This window comes from Mobula hypostoma, chromosome 3 (assembly GCF_963921235.1).
Source record: "Mobula hypostoma chromosome 3, sMobHyp1.1, whole genome shotgun sequence".
Classification (NCBI taxonomy): domain Eukaryota; kingdom Metazoa; phylum Chordata; class Chondrichthyes; order Myliobatiformes; family Myliobatidae; genus Mobula; species Mobula hypostoma.
In genome coordinates, this window is record NC_086099.1 from 153,208,541 (window position 1) to 153,232,053 (window position 23,513).

Genomic DNA, 23,513 nt, shown 5'->3' on the forward strand with positions numbered 1-23,513 from the left:
AAAAATTGTAAGCAAACAATGAGTGATTTTATTGCTTACTTTGCCCATTCCGGATGGTTAGCAACAGTCTCATTTATCAGATTGCTGGTGACTTTGATGATGTGAACACTTTCCTCATGAACCTACAAAAGCACAGAACCAGAGAACGAATAAAAAATGTTCTGGATTATAAAATACGTTTTCATTCACTTATTCTTGTAAATTAAGTTACGGCCAAATTTATATTTATTTATTTTTATCCTATTGAATAAAGGCAGAGGTACTTAATGAATACTTTGCTTCAGTATTCATTACAGAAAAGGACCTTGACGATTGTAGGAATGACTTACATTTGACTGAAAAGCTTGAGCATATAGACATTAAGAAAGAGGATGTGCAGAAGCTTTTGGAAAGCATCAAGTTGGATAAGTCACCGGGACTGGACGAGATACACCCCAGGCTACTGTGGGAGGCGAGGGAAGAGACTGCTGAGCCTCTGGCAATGATCTTTGCATCATCAATGGGGACGGGAGAGGTTCTGGAGGATTGGAGGGTTGCAGAAGTTATTCTCTTATTCAAGAAAGGGAGTAGAGATAGCCCAGGAAATTGCAGACCAGTGAGTCTTACTTCAGAGGTTGGTAAGTTGATGAAGAAGATCCTGAAAGGCAGGATTTATGAATATTTGGAGGCGCATAATACGATTCGGAATAGTCAGCATGGCTTTGTCAAAGGCAGATCGTGCCTTATGAGCCTAATTGAATTTTTTGAGGATGTGACTAAACACGTTGATGAAGGTAGATCAGTAGATGCAGTGTATATGGATTTCAGCAAGGCATTTGATAAGGTACCCCATATGCAAAGCTTATGGAGAAAGTAAGGAGGCATGGGATCCAGGTGGTGTGCCTCAGGGATCTGTTCTGGGACCCTTTCTCTTTGTGATTTTTTTTATATATGACCTGGATGAGGAAGTGGAGGGATGGGTTAGTAAATTTGCTGGTGACACAAAGGTTGCGGGTGTTGTGGATAGTGTGGAGGGCTGTCAGAGGTTACAGCGGTATATCGATAGGATGCAAAACTGGGCTGAGAAGTGGCAGATGCAGTTCAACCCAGATAAGTGTGAGGTGGTTCATTTTGGATGGTCAAATATGATGGCAAAATATGATGACCCTTGGCAGTGTGGAGGATCAGAGGGATCTTGGGGTCCGAGTCCATAGGATACTCAAAGCTGTTGCGCAGGTTGACTCTGTAGATAAGAAGGCAGATGGTGTATTGGCCTTCATCAATCATGGAATTGAGTTCATGAGCCGAGATGTAATGTTACAGCTATATAGGACCCCAGTCCACTTGGAGTACTGTGCTCAGTTCTGGTCACCTCAGTACAGGAAGGATGTGGAAACTACAGAGAAAGGGTGCAGAGGGGATTTACAAGGATGTTGCCTGGATTGGGGAGCATGCCTTATGAGAATAGGTTGAGTGAACTTGGCCTTTTCTCCTTGGAGCGACCGAGGATGAGAGGTGATCTGATAGAGGTGTACAAGATGATGAGAGACACTCATTGTGTGGATAGTCACAGGATTTTTCCCAGGGCTGAAATGGCGAACATGAGAGGGCATAATGTTAAGGTGCTTGGAAGTAGGTACAGAAGAGATGTCAGGGGCAAGTTTTGTTACGCAGACGGTGGTGAGTGTGTGGAATGGGCTGCCGGCAATGGTGGTGGAGGCAGATACGATAGGGTCTTTTAAGAGACTCCTGGATAGGTACATGGAGCTTAGAAAAATAGAGGGCTATGGGTAACCCTAGGTAATTTCTAAAGTAAGTACATGTTCGGCACAGCATCGTGGGCCGAAGGGCCTGTATTATACTGTAGATCTTCTATGTTTCTGTTTCTATCTCCTTTGTTCTGGAATGAAAATCCTCATCCTGAAAGCAGATGCAGCGAAGACAGAGGAATTGAGAGAAGGGGACAGCGTGTTTACAAATAACAGGGCAGGAAGAGGTATAGTCCAGGGTGAGAGTCAGTAGATTTATAACAGACATCAGTAGATATGCTGTATCCAGAGACAGAGACAGAGAGTTTGGGGGGGCGGGGGGAGATGCTGGAAATGGACCAGGTAAATTTGAGGGCTGGCTGGATGTTGGAGGCGAAGTTGAAGATGATGAGGTCTGCACGGGTGCAGGAAGCAACACCAATGCAGATGTTGATGTAGCTGAGGAGTGACACCAGTGTAGGCTTGGAATATAGACTATTCCACATACAACAAAAAGGCAGGCATAACTGGGACCTATGTGAGTGCGCATGGCTACACCTTGTTTGAATGAAGTAGGAGAAGCCGAAGGAGAAATTATTGAGAGTAAGGACAAGTTCCGCTAGGCGGAGGTGGAGAGGAACTGGTTGGGTCTGGTGTCCAAAAAGAAACAGAGAGCTTTGAGGCCTTCCTGGGGTGGGGGGGGGTGGGAATGTGGGATGGGCTGTATAGGGACTGGACATCCATAACATGCACAGGGCCAGGGAACTTGAAATCATTGAAAAGATCAAGAGCATGTGAAGTGTCATGGATGTAGGAAGGGACAGAATCGGGGGGGATAAAACAGAGGTACGCAGATATAAGTTCAGTGGAACAGGAACGAGCAGAAACAATACATCTACCTGGATAGGCAGGTTTGTGGATCTTGATTACAGGTTAGAAACAGGAGTTGCAGGGTGAGGGAACTATGAGGTTGGTGGCAGTGGATGCGAGATCCCCAGAGTTAATAAGGTCAGCAATGGTGTGGTAGACAATGACCTGGTGCTCAGTGGGATGCTATTCGAGGGGTAAGTAAGAGGAGGTGTCTGGCAGTTGTGCTGGACCTCAGGAAGGTAGAGGTAAGTCCACCAGACTACTAGTGCACCTCCCTTATCTGTGGGTTTGATGGTGAAGTTAGGATTAGCGCGGAGACAGTGGAGAGCAGAGTATTCGGAACGAGTTTAGTTGGATTTGGAGAGAGGAGTGGTGAAGTCGAGACTGTTGATGTCCTGTCGGCAGTTGGCAATGAAAAGATCCAGCGGAGGCAGAAGACCAGAGTGGGGCGTCCAGGAAGGGACTTTATTGAAATCTGAAGACCCACACAGAAACTTGTTTCTCTAAAACAGGTAGATATTTCTGCCAGAAAGCAACAAGAGTGGGAGAATGTGCAGAAGTCATGCAGGGTAAGGTGAGATGCTGAAAACCTTCCAAGACAGGATTAAATTAAGAAAACGGGGAGAGATCAGCTAACATTTTCTTAAATATTAAAAATATTTATATTGAGAATATGGCAATGATTTACTTAATCTGAAATTAAATAGCCTAGTGATAAAAAAACAAACAGATTAAACCTGAGATTGCTGTTTGATTTTTATTCTAGTAATAGAAACTCGGCAGGACATCCCATTGAATTTGTCATGGGAAATCAGGATACATCTGGTATGGACACCATTGGTGCAGAAAATACCCTCAACTGGAAGAGCCAAAATTCCAAATTTTGAGCCCGGGGTACAGCTGATGCTGCAATAGTGCATCCATATGGTGGAGTGTCATAGATAAAAAAGACATTTCAGTAAGGTGATCATCCCAAAGAATGCAAAGTCAGAATAAGTAATCTCTAAGTAGTTAAAGCAGATGCATAGTGTGGGAGTATCTGGTATTTAGCTAAGGAGTTCAGCTAGAACCAAGACTACAACAGCATGGGTCAAGTGTCAGGAGATGGAGAAAGGTAGTGGAAGGATCATGAAGTGGTCTGGAAAACTATGAACCATTCACAGTTTAATGCCTTAGTCCTCCCTTCCAATTCCACTACCCATCTTTTCTTAGCACTTCACCGGTAAATGTGGAGGATGCAACACCTGTATTTTTTACCTGGGATATCAGTGAGATAAAGAGGACTTCAAGGAGTCAGGATAGTTTTGGGAGAGCTTTCATTATAGTGTGGAAGATCAGTGACCACCCGAGACAGTATTCAAATAGTTGAGTTTATACCTAATAGAAGCCTGGATAGGGTTTCATCAGTGAATAATTAAGGCAAATTCTCTTATGACTGGTTTACCCAGTGATTTTTTTTCTACACTTAACATCATGATAGACATCAGAATGTGGCTATAAATTTGAAAGAAAGCTGCTCTTTTAAATGTTAAGACATATAATAAAATACAGGTTTTGCAGGACTACTGTGAATAAAAATAGATTCAATATAGAAAAGTTTAAGCATTTAAGTACCTAAAAATAGAATGTATATCAGTGATACTGACGTAGATTGGAGACCGCTTTACCGAGCACTTATGCTCCATTTGCCAGAAAAAGCAGAATCTCCCAGTGGCCACCCATTTTAATTCCACTCCCATTCCTATTCTGATATGTCTATCCATGGCCTCCTCCAATGTCGTGATGAGGTCACACCCAGGTTGGAGGAACAACACCTTTTAATCTATCTGGGTAGCCTCCAACCTGATGGCATGAACATTGATTTCTCGAACTTCCGGTAATAGCGCCCCCCCCCCTCACCATTCCACATCCCCTTTCTCCTCATTCACCTTATCTCCTTGCCTGCCCATCACCTTCCACTGGTGCTCCTTCCCCCTTTATTTCTTCTATGGCCTTCTATCCTCTCCCATCAGAAACCTCTCTCTCCAGCCCTTTATCTCTTGCAGCAATCAACTTTCCAGCTCAGCTCTTTTCTTCACCCCTCCCCCTTCAGGTTTCACCTATCGTCTTGTGTTTCTCCATTCCCCCCCCTCCCAACACTTTTAACTCTACTCATCTTTTTTTCTTCGGTCCCATTGAAGGGTCTCAACCCAGAACATCGACTGTACTCATTTCCATAGGTACTGCCTGGCATATTGAGTTCTTCCAGCATTTTGTGGGTGTTACTTATATCTTCAGAATGCCATATACCCAAGGAAATGATTAGCAAACAACTTTTTTTTTATTGGAATTTTATTCTGGATTTAGTAGCTGTCCCACTGAATTGTCAAAATGGTTTATATTTTAATTCCTTAAATGCCAATTATTTTCTACCTACCTCATTGCAATCTTTCCAACCACACAATCACCTGCTCACCCTCCATCCCCCCTTGCCATCTTCTCTACGATCCCCACCTCATCCCCCACCCACCTACACAAATACATACACCTTACAAACTACCACTGCACTATTTCTCCTGCGTAACACCAGAAGATATCTTGCATTTGTGTCACTATTTGGAAACATCAGCTTAGGACAGCGTACATTCTCAATGTTCTTTTTCCTCAAATAATGTACACATCTTTACCTTTGCAGTTAGGAGCAGAGCCAGAAGTAACGTTCCCATAACCAACAAAAAGATGATAAAAACGCTGATCAACTTATCCAATGATCTCTCCAGACAAAAAATAATCTGAAAGAAAAAGCAAAATACTAGTATCAGTGACTATTGAGAAAATTTAAGTACTTATGAAACATGCAGAAACTTGTGCTATAAATACGTAATTCAGTCATGAGTATTAAACATGTTGTAAACTGTTCAGGCAAAACCCTCTACAGCTCTCATAAATGAATAACGCTCGTGGAAAGCGCAGATCCTTTGATAAATCTGATAAGCACTGCATCAAATGTAGAAGGACTAATGAAGTAATGATGTTAATGCTGTAATCATAATGCAGACGAAACACAACCAATTAAATCAAAGTCAAAAATTCTGGAGTGTACATTTTTCTTTCAAAGGAACTAAAATCAAAATTTGAACATTAAAATGAATTAAAAGTGCTTCTTTCCATTCAAATTTCTAAGCAAAATTGTAACAAAGATTAGATATAGTGTACAACTTTTGCAAATGACCCAAGCCTGTCATAATTTTTCCATTTTTCCATAAACATTGACCTAGAAACATGAGTCAATAAATCTTTAGTCATAACTTGAGGGGGTTTAATATACAATTGACTTATCTACTGAGTGTATTCAAAGTTCAAAATAAATTTATTAACAAAGTACGTATGTGACCATATATCCAGCTTTATTTTATTTATTTAGTAGAGTCCCACTACCTGTTGCAGGATCAATAGAGTTAATTCAAAAGCACTCAGTGCAAAAACAAATGCAATCAGGAAATTAATAATCTGTTCTTTGATAAAGCCAAATAAGACAAATGGTGCAGAGATGAAATCTGTCCCCTATGCAAGCATCCACATCCACTAGCACACTGATCTTGCACCTATTAAAAATAGAGTTGTCAAACGGCTAGTCTCTAACAGGAATTGAGTTTAATTATTAGAGAGACTCAAATAGACTCAGTTTGAAGTAATTGAATAGTTGCACCACCACCATGTGCCGGTAAATACTGAATTTCTGTAGGTGCTGTCAAAGACTCCAATCTTCAACAGGATCTACTTATCTGGCATAATTTTCTGATGTCAATCTCTTGAGAACTTGTGTTTCCAAACAACTATTCCCGCTTAAAACCCCAGAAACTGTCTTGCTCTGTAACACGAAGTGTTACTGAAAAGTTAAAAATTTGCCAATACATGATTACTGTTTAATGAACATGCCAGAATCTGGCTTCTTTGAAACTATTTTAGAATTTCATGATTTTATTTTTAGGTTTTAACATTAATTTAATACTCTGTGTGATGTTTAAGAGTTAGTTCCCTACTTGCCTCCTGAGATTTCTTCAATGTGATTGCTTTGCCGACTGTCACAACAGGTGAACAGCAATGCCATTTCAATGACTCGTCACTCATCTCTGAAATATCTGGACAGTGAAAGTGTATACATCAGGGTGCACTTCGCTGACAACTGCTCAGCATTCAACACCATCATCTCCTTGAAACAAATCAATAAGTTCCAAGGCCTAGGCCTCCATATCTCCATGAGGCGACTGGATCCTCAGTTTTCTCACTCGCAGACCCCAGCCCGTTCAGCTTGGCAACAACGCCTCCACAATCACCATCAGCACGGGTGCACCACAAGGCAGTGTGCTTAGCCCCAAGCTCTACTCTCTTGATATTTATGACTGTGAGACTAAGTATAGCTCCAATTCCATACTTATGTAGCCCCCTGGTAAGCCTCAGGCTCGCTCAACTCGCTTTCGTTTAGGGGGAACAACCTTCCGCCCCACCAGACTGGGTAATCAAGTTTGTGTGGATGCTGTGTGATGTACCCCACCCCACCAAATAACAGACAATACACCATATGCGACTAAATTATTACACATTATAGATATTACTGGAACTATGTAATTAATAGAGATAAAATATAAAAGGAAAGTAAAAGGCACCAAACTTATCAAAATTCAACCACTTCGTGCACAACAGTTGAAGCTCAAGTAACGGTGTCCTCTTTCCATCTCTCTCCTACCAACTCGACCTGCCGTCTGGGACCAACCACGGTGGTTGACCAGACGGTTTACAGCATTGCATCTCCTCTCTCGGTCCCCATCGCGCCTTCTGCGCCAAAGCCCACGCAACACAATAGCTTACAGACACACAAGAAAGTATAACATCTATCCCAAATGGTTTGTTCCCTCTCTTATCAATATAACCCAAAGGGAGGGGGAGGGGGGAACTCCTTACATCGCAGTTAACATAACAAAGAAGCCATTTTGATTAGCCTATGCAGTAACATAAAAGAAGAAACCCCTTCACTTAAATTTGCTGACGACATCACTGTTGTTTGCAGAATCAAAAGTGGTGAAGAATCGACATATACGAGGGAGACTGGAAATTTGGCTGCGTGCTGCCACAACAACCTTTCACTCAATGTCAGCAAAACCAAAGAGCTGATTATTGACTATAGGAGGAAGAAATTGGAGATCCATGAGCCAGTCCTCATCAGAGAATCAGAGGTGGAGAGGGCAGTAACTTTAAATTCCTTAATAAATATTATCATATCAGAGGATTTGTCCAAAGGCCAGCATGTAAGTGCCATTACAAAGAAGACATGGCTGTACCTCTACTTTCTTACACGTTTGCGCATATTCAACAGGTCATCTAAAGTTCATAAACTTCTGTGTATGCACATTGGAAAGTATCCTGACTGGTTATATCAGGGCCTGGTAGGGAAACACCAATGCATAAGAATGGTCAAGTCTACAAAAAGTGATAGATACAGCCTAGTCGATCACAACAAAAGCTCTCCCCATCATTGAGCACATCTGTAGGGAGCGATGCCACAAGAAAGCAGCATCCATCATCAAAGACCACCACCATGTGGGTCATGTTCTCTTCTTAACGTTGCCATTAGGAAGGGCGGTACAGGAGCCTTAGGCCCACAGCTCCAGGATCATGAACGATTCTGATCAGGATCCCGAACCAGCATGGATAACTTCACTCAACCTCAATGCTGAACTGATTCCACAGCCTACGGACCACTCTCAAGGACTCTACAACTCATATTCTCAGTTACAATAATCACTAATATTATTTTATATTTGTACATTGGTTGTCAATCTTTGGTAGTTTTTCATTGATTCCATTGTATTTCCTTGAATATGAATACCTGCAAGGAAGTGAATCTCAGGGTATTATATGGTGACATATGCATAGTTCGATAATAAATTTACTTTGAATTTTGGATCTTCAGAATTGAAGCCTGAAAGGAACGTCTGCTCCAGGATTAGCTACACTTTTTAAATGCCTCTGGGGTGCACCATCACTTTGACCTATACTATAGTGTAAGCTACTTTGTAATGGGATGCTCAACCAAGACCAGATGTAACTCTGCCATGGATGGTCCCAAGCCCAGCGACAAACGGAGGTGGTTTGGGTCAGGGCTAGCAACCCCATCCTGTAAAAACCTAGAGCTACAGAAACACTAATATGCGCTCCAAGGACCTCATCCTTGAGTGAGTAAGGATCCTTGTCTAAACTGGCCCAGGTCAGAGTAATGTGGTGAGCTGCTGTCAGCAGTCTATGGCCCAGTAGGGGTGATAGGCTTAAATAAAAAACACACAATATCTGACTTATCTTACCATGGCAGTTAGCTTTATACTCTATATTCACTCTATACGCACTCTTACAAATAATTAAGCACCTTAACTGCTGAATTTTTCCCCAGCATTTTTGTTTTCTTTCAGATTTCCAATATCCAGTTTTCTTTTACCTTCCTAATCCACCAAAACCATTTACAGATGCTTTGCTTGTGTTATCAACAAACCTCAATTAGATCCCTAACTATCTCAGCATTTTTATTTCTTCTCTAAATCAAGAATTCAAGTCTATTGTTTCAAACCCATTCTCCAGTCTACTTTATTTACTCTTGTACCAAGATCTCACTTCTCCAAAACTTTCCTGTGAAACACCTTAAAGAACAATGAGAAAATCTTACATCCTATTGAAAAATAATGATCACCTTTTGAAACATGCCCGCTTAATTAAAATGTTTCCAAAATATATTAATACTGTTGTTCTTAATCATAAACACCTCACAATGATGAATATGTTCAGTAACAGACTAAGACAACAGCACTGCTCCAAAGAGTGCTATATGAGGCCATTAGGCCTACATTGAGTCAATCTGTAGCTGGGGAAGTGATGACCACCACCTGTTAAACTGTTATTAACCTCTTGTTTACCACACCCTGCTATCATAGACACCCTGTGCAATACTACCATCACTTCTTATCTGGACAGTGTGTATGTGCACCCATTATTGTATTATATTATGGTAATTCTTGCACTACCATCTTATCAGTGTAAACTTGTAAATCTTGTACATCTTATTTATAAGGTAACTTATTTATTTTTTTCTTACTTCTCTTCTAGTACTTATAATGCTACCGTGACACTGTAATTTCCTTTGGGATCATTAAAGTATCTATCATAATGTCAAAATATGGATTGTAAAAAATCATCTAATATACTGATTAACTGCTTTTCCCTCTTTTTCTTTTTGATCAATATTATAATATCAACTTTCCTCTGCCATACTGAATAATTTGTACATTGAAGAAATTTTCAAAATAAAATTGGTGGTCTGACTCACCCCTGTGTCTAGTCTGATTGCAATTAATATTCTAAGATACATGCTTTCAAACTTTCTGTAAGTAACATACCACCTGTTCATAACGATACAAGACATTCATAAACAATTAAAATCTCATGCCCATCCATCAGTAATGAAAATATATAATTGAGCAAACTGCATTAAAATGAAAGCAAATCAAATGAGCTGGAAGCAGCTACTTGGTGGTGAATTATTATCAGAGTAATAGATGACATTCAAGGAGCAGTCAGTAAGAATTCAGACCAAATTTACTGTATCTTCAAAAAAAAGAGTGAAATTCCAAATCTAGATCCCCTTGAATGTTGGTGTATATACTTCGTAAGAAAAGAAGAGAAACATTTGATAAATGTAAAGAGTCTGTACATCCTCCCCATGCAATGTGTGGATTTTCTTCATGTGTTCTGGTTTCTTCACACAGTCCAAAGACATACCAGTTAGTAGGTTAATTGGTCATTGTAGACTGTCCTATGATTATGCTAGGGTTAAACTGAAGGTTGCTGGGTGGAACACCTTGAAGGGTCGGTAGGGCCTTTTCCTCAATAAACAAAAATTGTAGCCCCAAGTTTCGGAGAGGTTGCATTTCCAGAAACATTTTGCTAAACCATTTTCCCTACCAAATCCCATGTAATAAGTGCAGCTGCTTTCTTACTGGAAGTTTTTCTCTCAGAAGTAATGTTTCCACAAGTGCACAGTCTATAGGCAAGAAAACTCTAATTGTGTTATAGGCAGGAAGGTTGTTGTTGTAATTAAATAGAAATTGATGTACACTGTTCGATAAAGTTTCGTTGGACAAGTATCATTAGAGATTGCTGCCTTATCATTTTCCAAAGCAAATCATTCATGTGGCATCCCACTGTGCACAAGCAGTCTGTAACTTCTGTCCTTGTTAAGTTAGTGCAGTATACATTTTGTGTTGATTTATTTACTTTGACATAAATTGCGTGGGAAATTTTTATTTCATATCTCCAATTTCTGGTAGTGTTCATGAATTCTATCAGGGCAAATTTCTGCTACTCAAGCTGGCACAGCATGGGGGCACTTTGTACAGTGAGCTCAGAACTGCCATATACCTAGAAGAGATGGAATGGTTGGATGAGATTAAAAACGAAGAAAGATAAATGAAAAAATACTGTCAGGAAAAATCTAGGATGCACTCAAGTATGTTTTCATGGCAAAGATAAAGGATAACAAAAGAAAGGTCCCATGAGAGTCAAAAAGGTTGCCTTCTTGTGAAGGAGGAACCTATACAGATATCGAAATGAGTATTCTGTCCATCTCCAACAAAGAGTAGACTTGATGCAAAAGAGGAAGACTGAATATTGGAAATAGTAAACTAAGGAGGTTATAACCATATAACAATTACAGCTCGGAAACAGGCCATCTCGGCCCTTCTAGACCGTGCCGAACGCTTACTCTCACCTAGTCCCATCTACCTGCACTCAGCCCATAACCCTCCATTCCTTTCCTGTCCATATACCTATCCAATTTTTTTTTTAAATGACAAAATCAAACCTGCCTCTACCACTTCTACTGGAAGCTCATTCCACACAGCTACCACTCTCTGAGTAAAGAAGTTTCCCCTCGTGTTACCCCTAAACTTTTCCCCCTTAACTCTTAACTCATGACCTCTTGTTTGAATCTCCCCTACTCTCAATGGAAAAAGCCTATCCACGTCAACTCTATCTATCCCCCTCATAATTTTAAATATCTCTATCGTCCCCCCTCAACCTTCTACGCTCCAAAGAATAAAGATCTAACTTGTTCAACCTTTCTCTGTAACTTAGGTGCTGAAACCCAGGTAACATTCTAGTAAATCTCCTCTGTACTCTCTCTATTTTGTTGACATCTTTCCTATAATTTGGTGACCAGAACTGTACACAATACTCCAAATTTGGCCTCACCAATGCCGTGTACAATTTTAACATTATATCCCAACTCCTTTACTCAATGCTCTGATTTATAAAGGCCAGCATACCAAAAGCTTTCTTCACCTCCCTATGCATATGAGATTCCACCTTCAGTGAACTATGTACCATTATTCCTAGATCCCTCTGTTCTACTGCATTCTTCAATGCCCTACCATTTACCATGTATATCCTATTTTGATTAGTCCTACCAAAATGTAGCACCTCACACTTATCAGCATTAAACTCCATCTGCCATCTTTCAGCCCACTCTTCTAACTGGCCCAAATCTCTCTGCAAGCTTTGAAAACCGACTTCATTATCCACAACGCCACCTATCTTAGTATCATTTACATACTTACTATTCCAATTTCCCACCCCATCATCCAAATCATTAATGTGTATGACAAACAACACTGGACCCAGTACAGATCCCTGAGGCACAACACTAGTCACCAGCCTCCAACCTGACAAACAGTTATCCACCACTACTCTCTGGCATCTCCCATCCAGCCACTGTTGAATCCATTTTACTACTTCAATATTAATACCTAACAATTGAACCTTCCTAAATAACCTTCCGTGTGGAACCTTGTCAAAGGCCTTACTGAAGTACATATAGACAACATCCACCGCTTTATCCTCGTCAATTTTCCTCGTAACCTCTTCAAAAAATTCAGTAAGATTTGTCAAACATAATCTTCCAAGTACAAATCCATGTTGACTGTTCCTAATCAGACCCAGTCTATCCAGATAATTATATATTCCATCTCTAAGAATACTTTATATTAATTTACCCACCACTGACATCAAACTTACAGGCCGATAATTGTTAGGTTTACTCAAAGAACTCTTTTTAAACAATGGAACCACATGAGCAATACGCCAATCCTCCAGCACCATCCCCATTTCTAATGACATTTGAAATATTTCTGTCAGACCCCCTGCTATTTCTACAAACTTCCCTCAAGGTCCTAGGGAATATCCCATCAGCACTCGGAGACTTATCCACTTTTATATTCCTTAAAAGTGCCAGTACTTCCTCTTCTTTAATCATCATAGTTTCCATAACTACCCTACTTGTTTCCCTTATCTTACACAATTCAATATCTTTCTCATTAGTGAATATAGGTGTCCTCCGCTTTTCGAATGTTCGCTTTACGAAACCTCACTGTTATGAAAGACCTACATTAGTACCCTGTTTTCGCTTTCAGAAGGTGTTTTCACTGTTACGAAGAAAGGCAGCGCGCGATAAAAAATCAGTGCGCGAAAAAATCTGCGCGATAAAAGACAGCGCGTGCCCCGAGCAGCCGCTCTGCCCCGGATTTGGAACGGCATTGCTTTAACAGGTTGCATTGAGCAGCCATTAGCAAGATGAGTTCTAAGGTGTTGGAAAAGCCTGAAAGAGTAAGGGTGTTACACTTAGCGTAAAACTAGACATAATTAAGCGTTTCGATCGTGGTGAACGAAGCAAGGACAAAGTGAGCTTGGCTTGTGGAAGCTGACGGAGATGATGTTTAAGAGGTTTTGGCATCCCATGACCAAGAACTGATAGATAAAGAGCTGATGCAATTGGAAGAGGAAAGGATAACAATCGAAACCGAATGCAGAAAGTGAAGCAACTGCGTGAGATTTTCGCTGCAATGATAAAGTACAACTTTAATCTTGAAACGGTACGTAGGTTTAGGGGATATTTGCAGGATGGTTTGAGTACTTACAAACAACTGTATGATAGAAAAATGCGCGAGGCTCAGCAGTCAAGCAAGCCTTCCACATCAGCCACAGCAGATGACCAACCTCGACCTTCGACATCATAGGAGAAGATGAGCTGCCTGCCCTGATCGACGATGAGATAACACCCCTGTGTCCCACCACCCCAACACCCGGGCCCCGGACAGACACTGTACCGATTCGTGAAGAACGTAGCGGTAGCCGGGAGGCACACAGCACATCTTTAAGAAAAAAGCCGAAATAAACATGCTAATTAATTAGGTGCTGCCGACACGTAATTGTCGGCCCAGATCAGTGCCGATTTCCGATTGCATTGCCTCTGATCTGGGCCAACAATTACGTGTTGGCAGCACCTAATTAACTAGCATGGTTATTTCGGCTTTTTTCTTAACGATATGCTGTGTGCCTCCCGGCTACTGCTGCGTTCTTCACGGCAGTGTATTGAGTCGGCGGCCTGGAGGGTGGGAGCCACTGCACCACCCAGCCTGCGACGACTCAATCTAACACACCATCATCAGTCTGCTCGGCAAGCTGTTTCCCCAATTCCGGTAAGTGATACTACACTGTACGTACATTATTTCTACTTTATATAGGCTGTGTATTTTTACCTGTTATTTGGTAGATTTGGCAGCTTCATAGTTTAATGGTTACTGGAGAGCGCGTTTATGCCAACAGCGCTTGCGTGAGATTTTCTGCAGAGAGCGCTTGTGTGAGATTTTCGCTACGGAGATCTGTGCAGGCCATCGTTGTAGAGAAGTATTTCTACTTTATATAGGCTGTGTATTTATTATATCATTCCTGCTTTTACTATATGTTACTGTTATTTTAGGTTTTATATGTTATTTGGCATGATTTGGTAGGTTATTTTTGGGTCTGCGAACGTTCACAAAATTTTTCCATATAAATAAATGGTAATTGCTTCTTCGCTTTACGACATTCCGGCTTACGAACCGTTTCATAGGAACGCTCCACCTTCGGATGGTGGGGGGAAACCTGTACCAAGAAATTGCTCAAAATCTCCCCCATCTCTTTTGGCTCCACACATAGCTGTCCACTCTGATTCCCTAAGGGACCAATTTTATCCCTCACTATCCTTTTGCTATTAATATAACTGTAGAAACTCTTTGGATTTATTTTCACCTTACTTGCCAAAGCAACCTCATATCTTCTTTTAGCTTTTCTAATTTCTTTCTTAAAATTCTTTTTACATTCTTTATATTCCTCGAGCACCTCATTTACTCCATGCTTCCTATATTTATTGTAGATCTCTCTCTTTTTCCAAACCAAGTTTCCAATATCCCTAGAAAACCATGGCTCTCTCAAACTTTTAATCTTTCCTTTCAACCTAACAGGAACATAAAGATTCTGAACCCTCAAAATTTCACCTTTAAATGACCTCCATTTCTCTATTACATCCTTCCCATAAAACAAATTGTCCCAATCCACTCCTCCTAAATCCTTTTGCATCTCCTCAAAGTTAGCCTTTCTCCAATCAAAAATCTCAACCCTGGGTCCAGTCCTATCCTCTCCATAATTATACTGAAACTAATGGCATTGTGATCACTGGACCCGAAGTGCTCCCCAACACATACCTCCGTCACCTGACCCATCTCATTCCCTAACAGAAGATCCAACACTGCCCCTTATCTAGTTGGTACCTCTATGTATTGCTGCAAAAAACTATCCTGCACACATTTTACAAACTCCAAACCATCCAGCCTTTTTAAAGTGTGGGCTTCCCAGTCTATGTGTGGAAAATTAAAATCTCCCACAATCACCACCTCGTGCTTACTACAAATATCTGCTACCTCCTTACAAATTTGCTCCTCCAATTCTCGCTCCCCATTAGGTGGTCTATAATACACCCCCATAAGCGTCACTACACCTTTCCCATTCCTCAATTCCACCCAAATAGCCTCCCTAGACGAGCCCTCTAGTCTATCCTGCCAAAGCACCGCTGTAATATTTTCTCTGACAAGCAATGCAACACCTCCCCCTCTTGCCCCTCTGATTCTATCACACCTGAAGCAACGAAATCCAGGAATATTTAGTTGCCAATCACACCCCTCCTGCAACCATGTTTCACTAATAGCTAAAACATCATATTTTCAGGTATCAATCCATGCTTTAAGCTCATCCACCTTCCTTACAATGCTGACCAGGATATTGGTCCCCCTTGGATTCAAATGCAACCTGTCCTTTTTGTACAGGTCACACCTGCGCCAAAAGAGGTCCCAATGATCCAGAAACTTGAATCCCTGCCCCCTGCTCCAATCCCTCAGCCACGCATTTATCCTCCACCTCATTGCTTTCCTACTCTCACTGTCGCGTGACACAGGCAGTAATCCCGAGATTACTACCTTTGCGGTCCTTCTTCTCAACTCCCTTCCTATATTCTTTCAGAACCTCTTCCCTTTTCCTACCCATGTCATTGGTTCCTGTATGTACCACGACCTCTGGCTCCTCACCCTCCCACTTCAGGATATCTTGGACGCGATCAGAAACATCCCGGGAGGCAAACTACCATCCGGGTCTCCTGACTGCGTCCACAGAATCGCCTATCTGACCCCCTAACTATCGAGTCCCCTATTACTACTTCCCTCCTCTTCCTTTCCCTACCCTTCTGAGCTACAGGACCGGACTCTGTGCCGGAGGCACAGCTACTGTTGCTTCCCCCAGGTAGGCTGTTCCCCCCACCCCCCCAACAGTACTCAAACAGGAGCACTTATTGTCAAGGGGCGTAGTCACTGGGGTACTCTCTATTACCTGACTCGTCCTCTTCCCCCTCCTAACAGTGACCCACTTGTCTGACTCCTGTGTCCCTGGTGTGACCATCTGCCTGTAACTCCTCTCTATCAACTCCTCACTCTCCCTGACCAGAGAAAGATCGTCGAGCTGCAGCTCCAGTTCCCTAACACGGTCCCTTAGGAGCTGCAGCTCGGCGCACCTGGCGTAGATGTGAACATCTGGGAGGCTAGGGGACTCCAGGACCTCCAATATCCAACACCGAGAACAGCAAGCTGCCGTCACACTCATACTTCCCCCTTTCCTCAAATAGCAAGAAAAATTGAAAACCAAACCTACTTTGCCTCGCCCGTTTCCACCTAAGCCCGTTGAGCCAAAGCCCTTAAGCCTTCACTCAGCTCCCAGCTCACTCCGCTGCCCGCAAAACGACGCTGCCTGCTGTATCAGGCTGTGTTCCTTTTAAATCTACTGCGCTTCACTGCCCGACATCACATGCCTGCGCAGTCACACCTCTCTGAACTCCAATGAGAAGAAGAAAAAAATCAAAATGGCTCCCGCCGCACTCCGGCTCCAATTCTCAGACTTCCTTCTCCGAATTAAACCCAAATCAGGATTTCTGACCTTTTAAATCTTCCGCACTTCACTGCCTGCCGTCACACGCCTGCGCAGTCCCCAAAGAAAATGTATCCCAGAATATGAGACAATTGGATTAAAACTTGGCACAATAAAAGAAAACAAAGGACAAGAGTCGAGGCTTTTTTTTGACAGAATGTCTGTGTTCAGTTAAATTTTCATAAAATTCAGTAAAGACAGACCCTGGTTACATAGGGAAAGAAGTCTAAAGCAAATTCTTTCCTCCAAAACCAACATAAAAACCAGTTTCCATGAAATAATTAAGCCTCCCTTCCTGATGTACTACGTTTTCTTTTCTCACTACTGCATCATATTGTCGGTTATTTTCTACAGTTACCTACATCGTATTGCTCTGCATATACTTCCTATAATTCTTCCATTTCATCAAACATCTACGTTCACTCGAACACTAACCATAATTAAACTAATGAAACAATAGATTGCATTCAGTTATTAATGAATAACTCAAAATATTTTAATATTATTTGTTAGTTAAAACATTTATGGAAGTATTTGCATATGGTGAGGAAGAAATTTCTAGGTTGCAGGCACTGCTTCAAAACATACAAGAGTGCCAAATATAATTCAATCTGAAAAGAGAGAGCATTTGTTGAGAAAATGTGTGATAAATGGAAGCATACTAACTCACCCAGAGAAATAGATATTTTTAAGTGTTCAATACTAGAAAGTAATATAGGTAGATAAAACCATAAGACATAGGAGCAGAATGAGGCATTCGGCCCATGGGATATTCCCTCCATTGGCCAATGCAATGAATGTGTGTAATGCTCAAGAGTAGGGAAGAATATTAATTAGGCCACAGCCAGAGTTCTAACTCTGGTCACCACATCGCAGGAAGAATGCGATCGCTTTAAACACATTTATGATGTCACTAGGGCTGGCAAATTATAGCAATGAGGAGAGATCAATGAGCATAAGGTTATTTTCTGTATAACAAGGGTACCGTGAGAAAATTTATTTATAGTATATAAAAAAATTATTAGGGTTTTAGACCAGGTGAACACAAAGGTTTGGTAGATACATTAGAAGTGTGACATGGAACTGGACTTTACTACAAAAAAAAAGAGGAAACAGAAATCCTCGTTATTTTAAAAGATACCTGAATAAACATTTGAAAATGTGCAATGTATACATCTAGGGACCTATAAACCTAGATCTGTGAAGTTTGAGGTAACTAAATTATAATAAATGTTTCTGTGTCTTGTATAAATGTTTCGTCTCAGTAAATTCCTGACATCTGTAAGCTAAATTTGGGGCAATATAAATTAAGCACTTTACCATTTCTTTCAAAGTCTGCATTTGAATAGATAGGGGTACCTCTATTTTACTTGGCATTCTGAAAGTGGTTGCTATCACAGTACTGTGCGAAAGTCTTAGATATATATGGAAGCGCTGCAGACACACCAAGCCCTGAGACACCAGGCAAGGTCATTTGGTTTATTGATCATAACAGAATGTAATGATCACCAGCATGGAATCACCAACAGGTGGAACATAAAGGATCCTTGCTCTCTGCTTAATGTTGCTTTCCTGCCCCATAAACCTAAGCAACTGTACCCCAACACTTTGTTATTCACCTGAGGCCAAAGACCAGTTCTATGAAGCTCTGGATGAGGCAATATCCGGAATTCCAAGCACTGGAAGATTGTATCTGCTGGGAGACTTCAATGCTGGTGTTGGAGCTGACCACAAAGCATAGCCTTCTTGCTTTGGCCATCATGGCATCAGCAAGGTGAACGAGAATGGGCAGAGACGGCTTGAGCTGTGCTGCCATCCTGGACTGTGCATCACCAACACACATTTTCCTTGTAAGGAATGGCACAAGGTCTCCTAGAGACATACACAGTCCCACCACTGGCATCAGCTCAACCCATCACTGGGCACAGGCACCTGAACATTGTCCCTGGCACTCACAGTTACCACAGTGCAAACTGCCACACAGACCACCCCCTTTGTGGGGCTAACACCAAACAGACTCCATCATTCCAAGACTAAGGGCTGATCTGTACAGCAAACCCTGACAGAGTACATCAGTTCGCAGACACCTGAAAAACCCTTTCACTTTCAAGGTTAGTTCAAGTTGCTTTCTTTTTTTTCCCCAATTAAAATATTGTACAGTCATGCCAAGCACATCAAATTAACATGCCCTCCCCTCCCACATACAAATTAAGTATGTTATGAAACTTAATGGAAATACTTTTCTTAATAAATATTAATAAATGAACAAATGTTTTCCCTTATTCTTGATTGTGATGTATAAACAAATTTGTAATATATTTTTCATCTAATCAGCAGCTTTAATTGCTTTTCAAATAGCACAAGTTTCTTTATGTTGAATCAGGGTCAGTATCATAAACTAAGCAAACCATCACCATTTAAGGCTGCTAGAATGTAAGGGACAAACATCAACAATTAACAGTTAAAAAACGTGGAACATTCATGCACGTCAGCAATGCAAGCAGAAAGTAAAAGTAAAAATCTGTAGTAGATGAAAACATCAAATCCACCTCCCTGACAAGGCGGCTGTTATTTTTCTTCTCAAATAAATCACTGACTCAGGACTATTCAAAATAGAACAGTTTTTTAAAAATCTACATTATAATGAAACTTGAAGAATTTACAGCCGATATGCATTTAACAGTTAGGGATTAAAGTTAGTTTGTTAATATATGCCCTCCTGTGAGAAACTGGCTGTTAATAGCAAGACAATTTTCTGAAAGTGCTATAGGATTCACCTGACCTGAAACATTTGACCCATGTTCAAACAATTATCCATCATAAAATATTGGTGGCTTAACAGAAACATATTTTTAAACCATTCAGCACAAGGCTGGAAAAAATTCATGAACACAAATGTGCCAGCCAAAGTCTTGAAGTAATTCTGGGTGCAAATATTTTGTTTTAAAATTAATTTCAGCCATCTACAATGTTTCATTGGTAGAAATACTAAAACCTGCCCTCCCATGGTTTAAATCAAGATAGTTAACAAAAGAAATTGGAAACCTTGCTGCTAACAATGTAAAAGTAATTGAATCCATTAAAATCTTAAAACTACACAATCCATGCTTAAATTAATGAGCGAACAGATTGAAGCAGCAAGCGTTGAATCTGAAACAGCAGCCTACTAGTTACCTGCTTATTAAGCCAATGCCACAGCTTTTGGAAGAAGAACAAATTGGAGAGTTACTGATGAAAAAAATTCACAACACAAAACGTAATAAAGGCAGTTTAGGTCAAAAGCCAATGAAATTCTTACCTATTCAACCTGCACAAACATTTTTTTTTGTTGGATCATTGCAGAAAGGAGCATTAACTCAGCATTGGCAAACAGTTCACATAACATCAAACTAAACTGTGCACAGAAACAACCAAGGAGAACTTCAAACCTGTGAGCTGAGTATCTGTTAGGTGAAAGTATCAAAAAGTTTTTACAAGATGAAACACTTTGAAAGGGAACAAATGGGAGAAGTGATAACCTTTGGTGGTTGGTACTAAATGAGTGAGAATGTTTCTGGTTAAAGTAACCATTTAATCTTCTATTGTACTTATGCAGAGCCACGAGTTCAGCCTATGGGTAACACTCTTGCACCCATTTTGCATGAGCGACCAAAGAATAATTTTTTTCTGAGACGTGAAGAGAGGATTTGTTGCACACAGCTTGTTTTCTACTATCCTAGTAGTAACAATGTTGTAGACCATCCCTGCTAATCAGTTTCAAACAGACCTAGACAAAAGTTGTGGAAATTCCAATCTTGAGAATGTACAGTATAAGGAACTTTTTGAAGTCACCTGTTCCTTCCAGGCTTTTTTCACCCTACAGCCTCTTTGTATGGTTTGTGAAGATGTTATCTTGGATTATTGGTTAACAATATTGGTCTAGATAGACTCAAGAAAAAAACTTAATTGTTAAATAACATTTGTTAGATTCCAGTATCACTTTTAAAAACATGCCAACAGATAATGTAGGAAAATTGGTGGCAACTTCTGTGATGTGCAGCTTAGAAGAAAGCGGGTGAGGGGAGGGAACCTCATTGAAACAGACTGAATATTTAAAGACCTCGATAGAGAGAATGTGAACAAGATTTTTACAATAGTGGGAGAGTCTAGGGCACAGCCTCAGAATAGAAGAATAGAACAGGGATGAGGAGGAATTTCTTTGGGTACAGGGTGATGAATCTGTGGAATTCATTGCCACAGACAGCTGAAAAGGCCAAATCATTGGGTATACTTAAAGTGGAGGCTGATAGGTTCTTGATGAGTAAGGCATCAAAGCTGAAAAAGCAGCAAGTTTTTGATGGAAGTCGTTGATTGTACTATTGCGCAGACGCAACAGCAGCATTCCTGTGTAGGTCCAACAACAATTTTCGACGGGAAACACAGTCTCTATAAAAGAGTGGTACTGGCTAGCGGAGCAGTCATCATGAGAGTAGTCTGAGTCAGAGTAGGAAGGCTTTGGCTCAAACAGGGCTTCAGCGAGAACAGGTGGAGTCTAGGCAGGTTCATTCCTTATTTCTTATTCAACTCTAAAGGGAATAGTAAGTATGTCTACGAAGATACTGTTCTGTTTTGGGTGTCAGATGTTGGATTTCCAGGAGATTCCCAGCCTCCCCAGTAGCCACATCTGCATCAGGTGCATCAAGATGCAATTCCTCAGAGACTGTGTTAGGGAACTGGAGCTGCAGCTCAATGACCTTCGGCTTGTTAGGGAAAATGAGGTAGTGATAGACAGGAGCTACAGGGAGGTAGTCACCCCAAGGCTACAGGAGACAGATAAATAGGTAGGGAGAGGGAAGAGGGAACGTCAGATAGTGGAGAGCACCCCTGTGGCTGTCCCCCTCAACAATAAGTACTCCATTTTGAGTACTGTTAGGGGTGGATGACCTACCTGGGGGGAAGCAACAGTGACCATGCCTCTGGCACCGAGTCAGGCCCTGTGGCTCAGAAGGGTAGGGAACTGAAGAGGACGGCAGCAGTAAGAGGGGACTCTATAATCAGGAGGACAGATAGGCAATTCAGTGGATGCAAAAAGGAAACACAGATGGTAGCTTGCCTCCCAGGTGCCAGGCTCCGAGATATTTCTGGACACATCCGCAATATACTGTGAAGGGAGGATGAGTGGCCAGAAGCTGTATGTACATATAGATACCAACGACATAGGAAGAAAAAGGGAGGTGGTCATGAAAAAAAGAATTAAAGAGTTAGGAGGGAAGTGGAGAAGCAGGACATCAAGGGTAGTAATCTTGGGATTGCTGCCTGTGCCACGTAACAGTGAGGAAAGGAAGAGAATGAGGTGGCAAATAATTGAAGCAGGGGGCAGGGATTCAGATTTCTGGATAATTGGGACCTCTCCTGGGGCAAGTGGGACCTGTACCGAAGGACGGGTTGCACTTGCTCTTAAATCTGTGGGGGACAATAATCTTCCAGGCAGATTTACTAGAGCTGTTGGGAGTGGTTTAAACTAATATGTCGGGGGATGGGAACCAGGATGATAGAGCTGAGGATAAGCCAGCGGGTTTACAAGTAGATTTGGGGTGTAATATGAATGTAAGGAAGCCACCAATTGGGTTAAGTGCAGACTGAGCTAAGAGTTCAATCGTACCACAGAGGCAAAATTCAAGAGTAAAGAATGCAGGACTGAATGTGCTGTATTTAAATGTGTATAGCATTTGGAATAAAGTTGATGAACTTGTGGTACAATTAGAGATTGGTTGGTATGACATTGTGGGCATCACTGAGTCGTGGCGGAAAAAAGCCCATAGCTGGGAGCTTAACATCAAAGGATGTACTTTGTATCGAAGAGGATAGGCAGGAAGGTATAGGTGGTGGTGTGGTTCTGTTGTTAAGGGATGGAATTACATCTTTAGAAAGGTGACATAGGGTCAGAGAATGGAGTTAAGAAACTGCAAGAGTTTAAAAAAAACATTATGGACTCATACATAGGCCTCCAAATAGTAGCCAAGATGTGGGGTTGAGATTACAAAAGGGATCTGGAAAAGGCATGATACAATGCCTAATAAGGGTCATGATACAATTGTAATGAGTGACTTCAATATGCAAGGAGATTGGGAAAATCAGGTTGGTATCAGATCGTAAGTGAGGGAATTTGTTGAATGCCTACGAGATGGCTTTTTAGAGCAGCTTGTGCTTGAGCCTACTCGGGGAAAGGTTGTCTTAGATTGGGTGTTGTGTAATAACTCAGATCTTATTAGGGAACTTAATGTAAAGGAACCCTTAGGAGGCAGTGATCATAATTTGATTGAATTCATACTGCACTTTGACAGGGAAAAGCATAACTCACATGTATTAGTACTGCAATGGAAAAAAAGGGAAATACAGAGGTATGAGGGAGGAGCTTGCCCAGGTGGATTGAAGGAAGATAATGGTGGGGATGATGGCAGAGCAGGTGTGGCTGAAGTTTTTGGGAATAGTTCACAAGGCGCAGGACAGATATGTCCCTCAAATGGCAGGGGTAGGCAACCATGGCTGACAAAGGAAGTTAGGGACTGCAAA

General features: G+C 41.3%; 1 protein-coding gene across 2 annotated transcripts in view; it reads right to left on the reverse strand.

The window, feature by feature from the left end:
- Positions 1 to 23,513, reverse strand: part of tmem245 (transmembrane protein 245) — a 125,538-nt gene that overhangs the window by 44,762 nt on the left and 57,263 nt on the right. The window contains exons 7-9 of one of the 2 annotated variants that reach the window (XM_063043911.1): positions 20,136 to 20,159; positions 5,264 to 5,368; positions 40 to 122 (exon numbers count right to left, since the gene is read on the reverse strand). In XM_063043911.1, coding sequence (XP_062899981.1) covers positions 40 to 122; positions 5,264 to 5,368; positions 20,136 to 20,159 — 212 coding nt within the window. The remainder of the gene's footprint in view (positions 1 to 39; positions 123 to 5,263; positions 5,369 to 20,135; positions 20,160 to 23,513) is intronic. The other variant, XM_063043912.1, reaches the window with a different exon arrangement.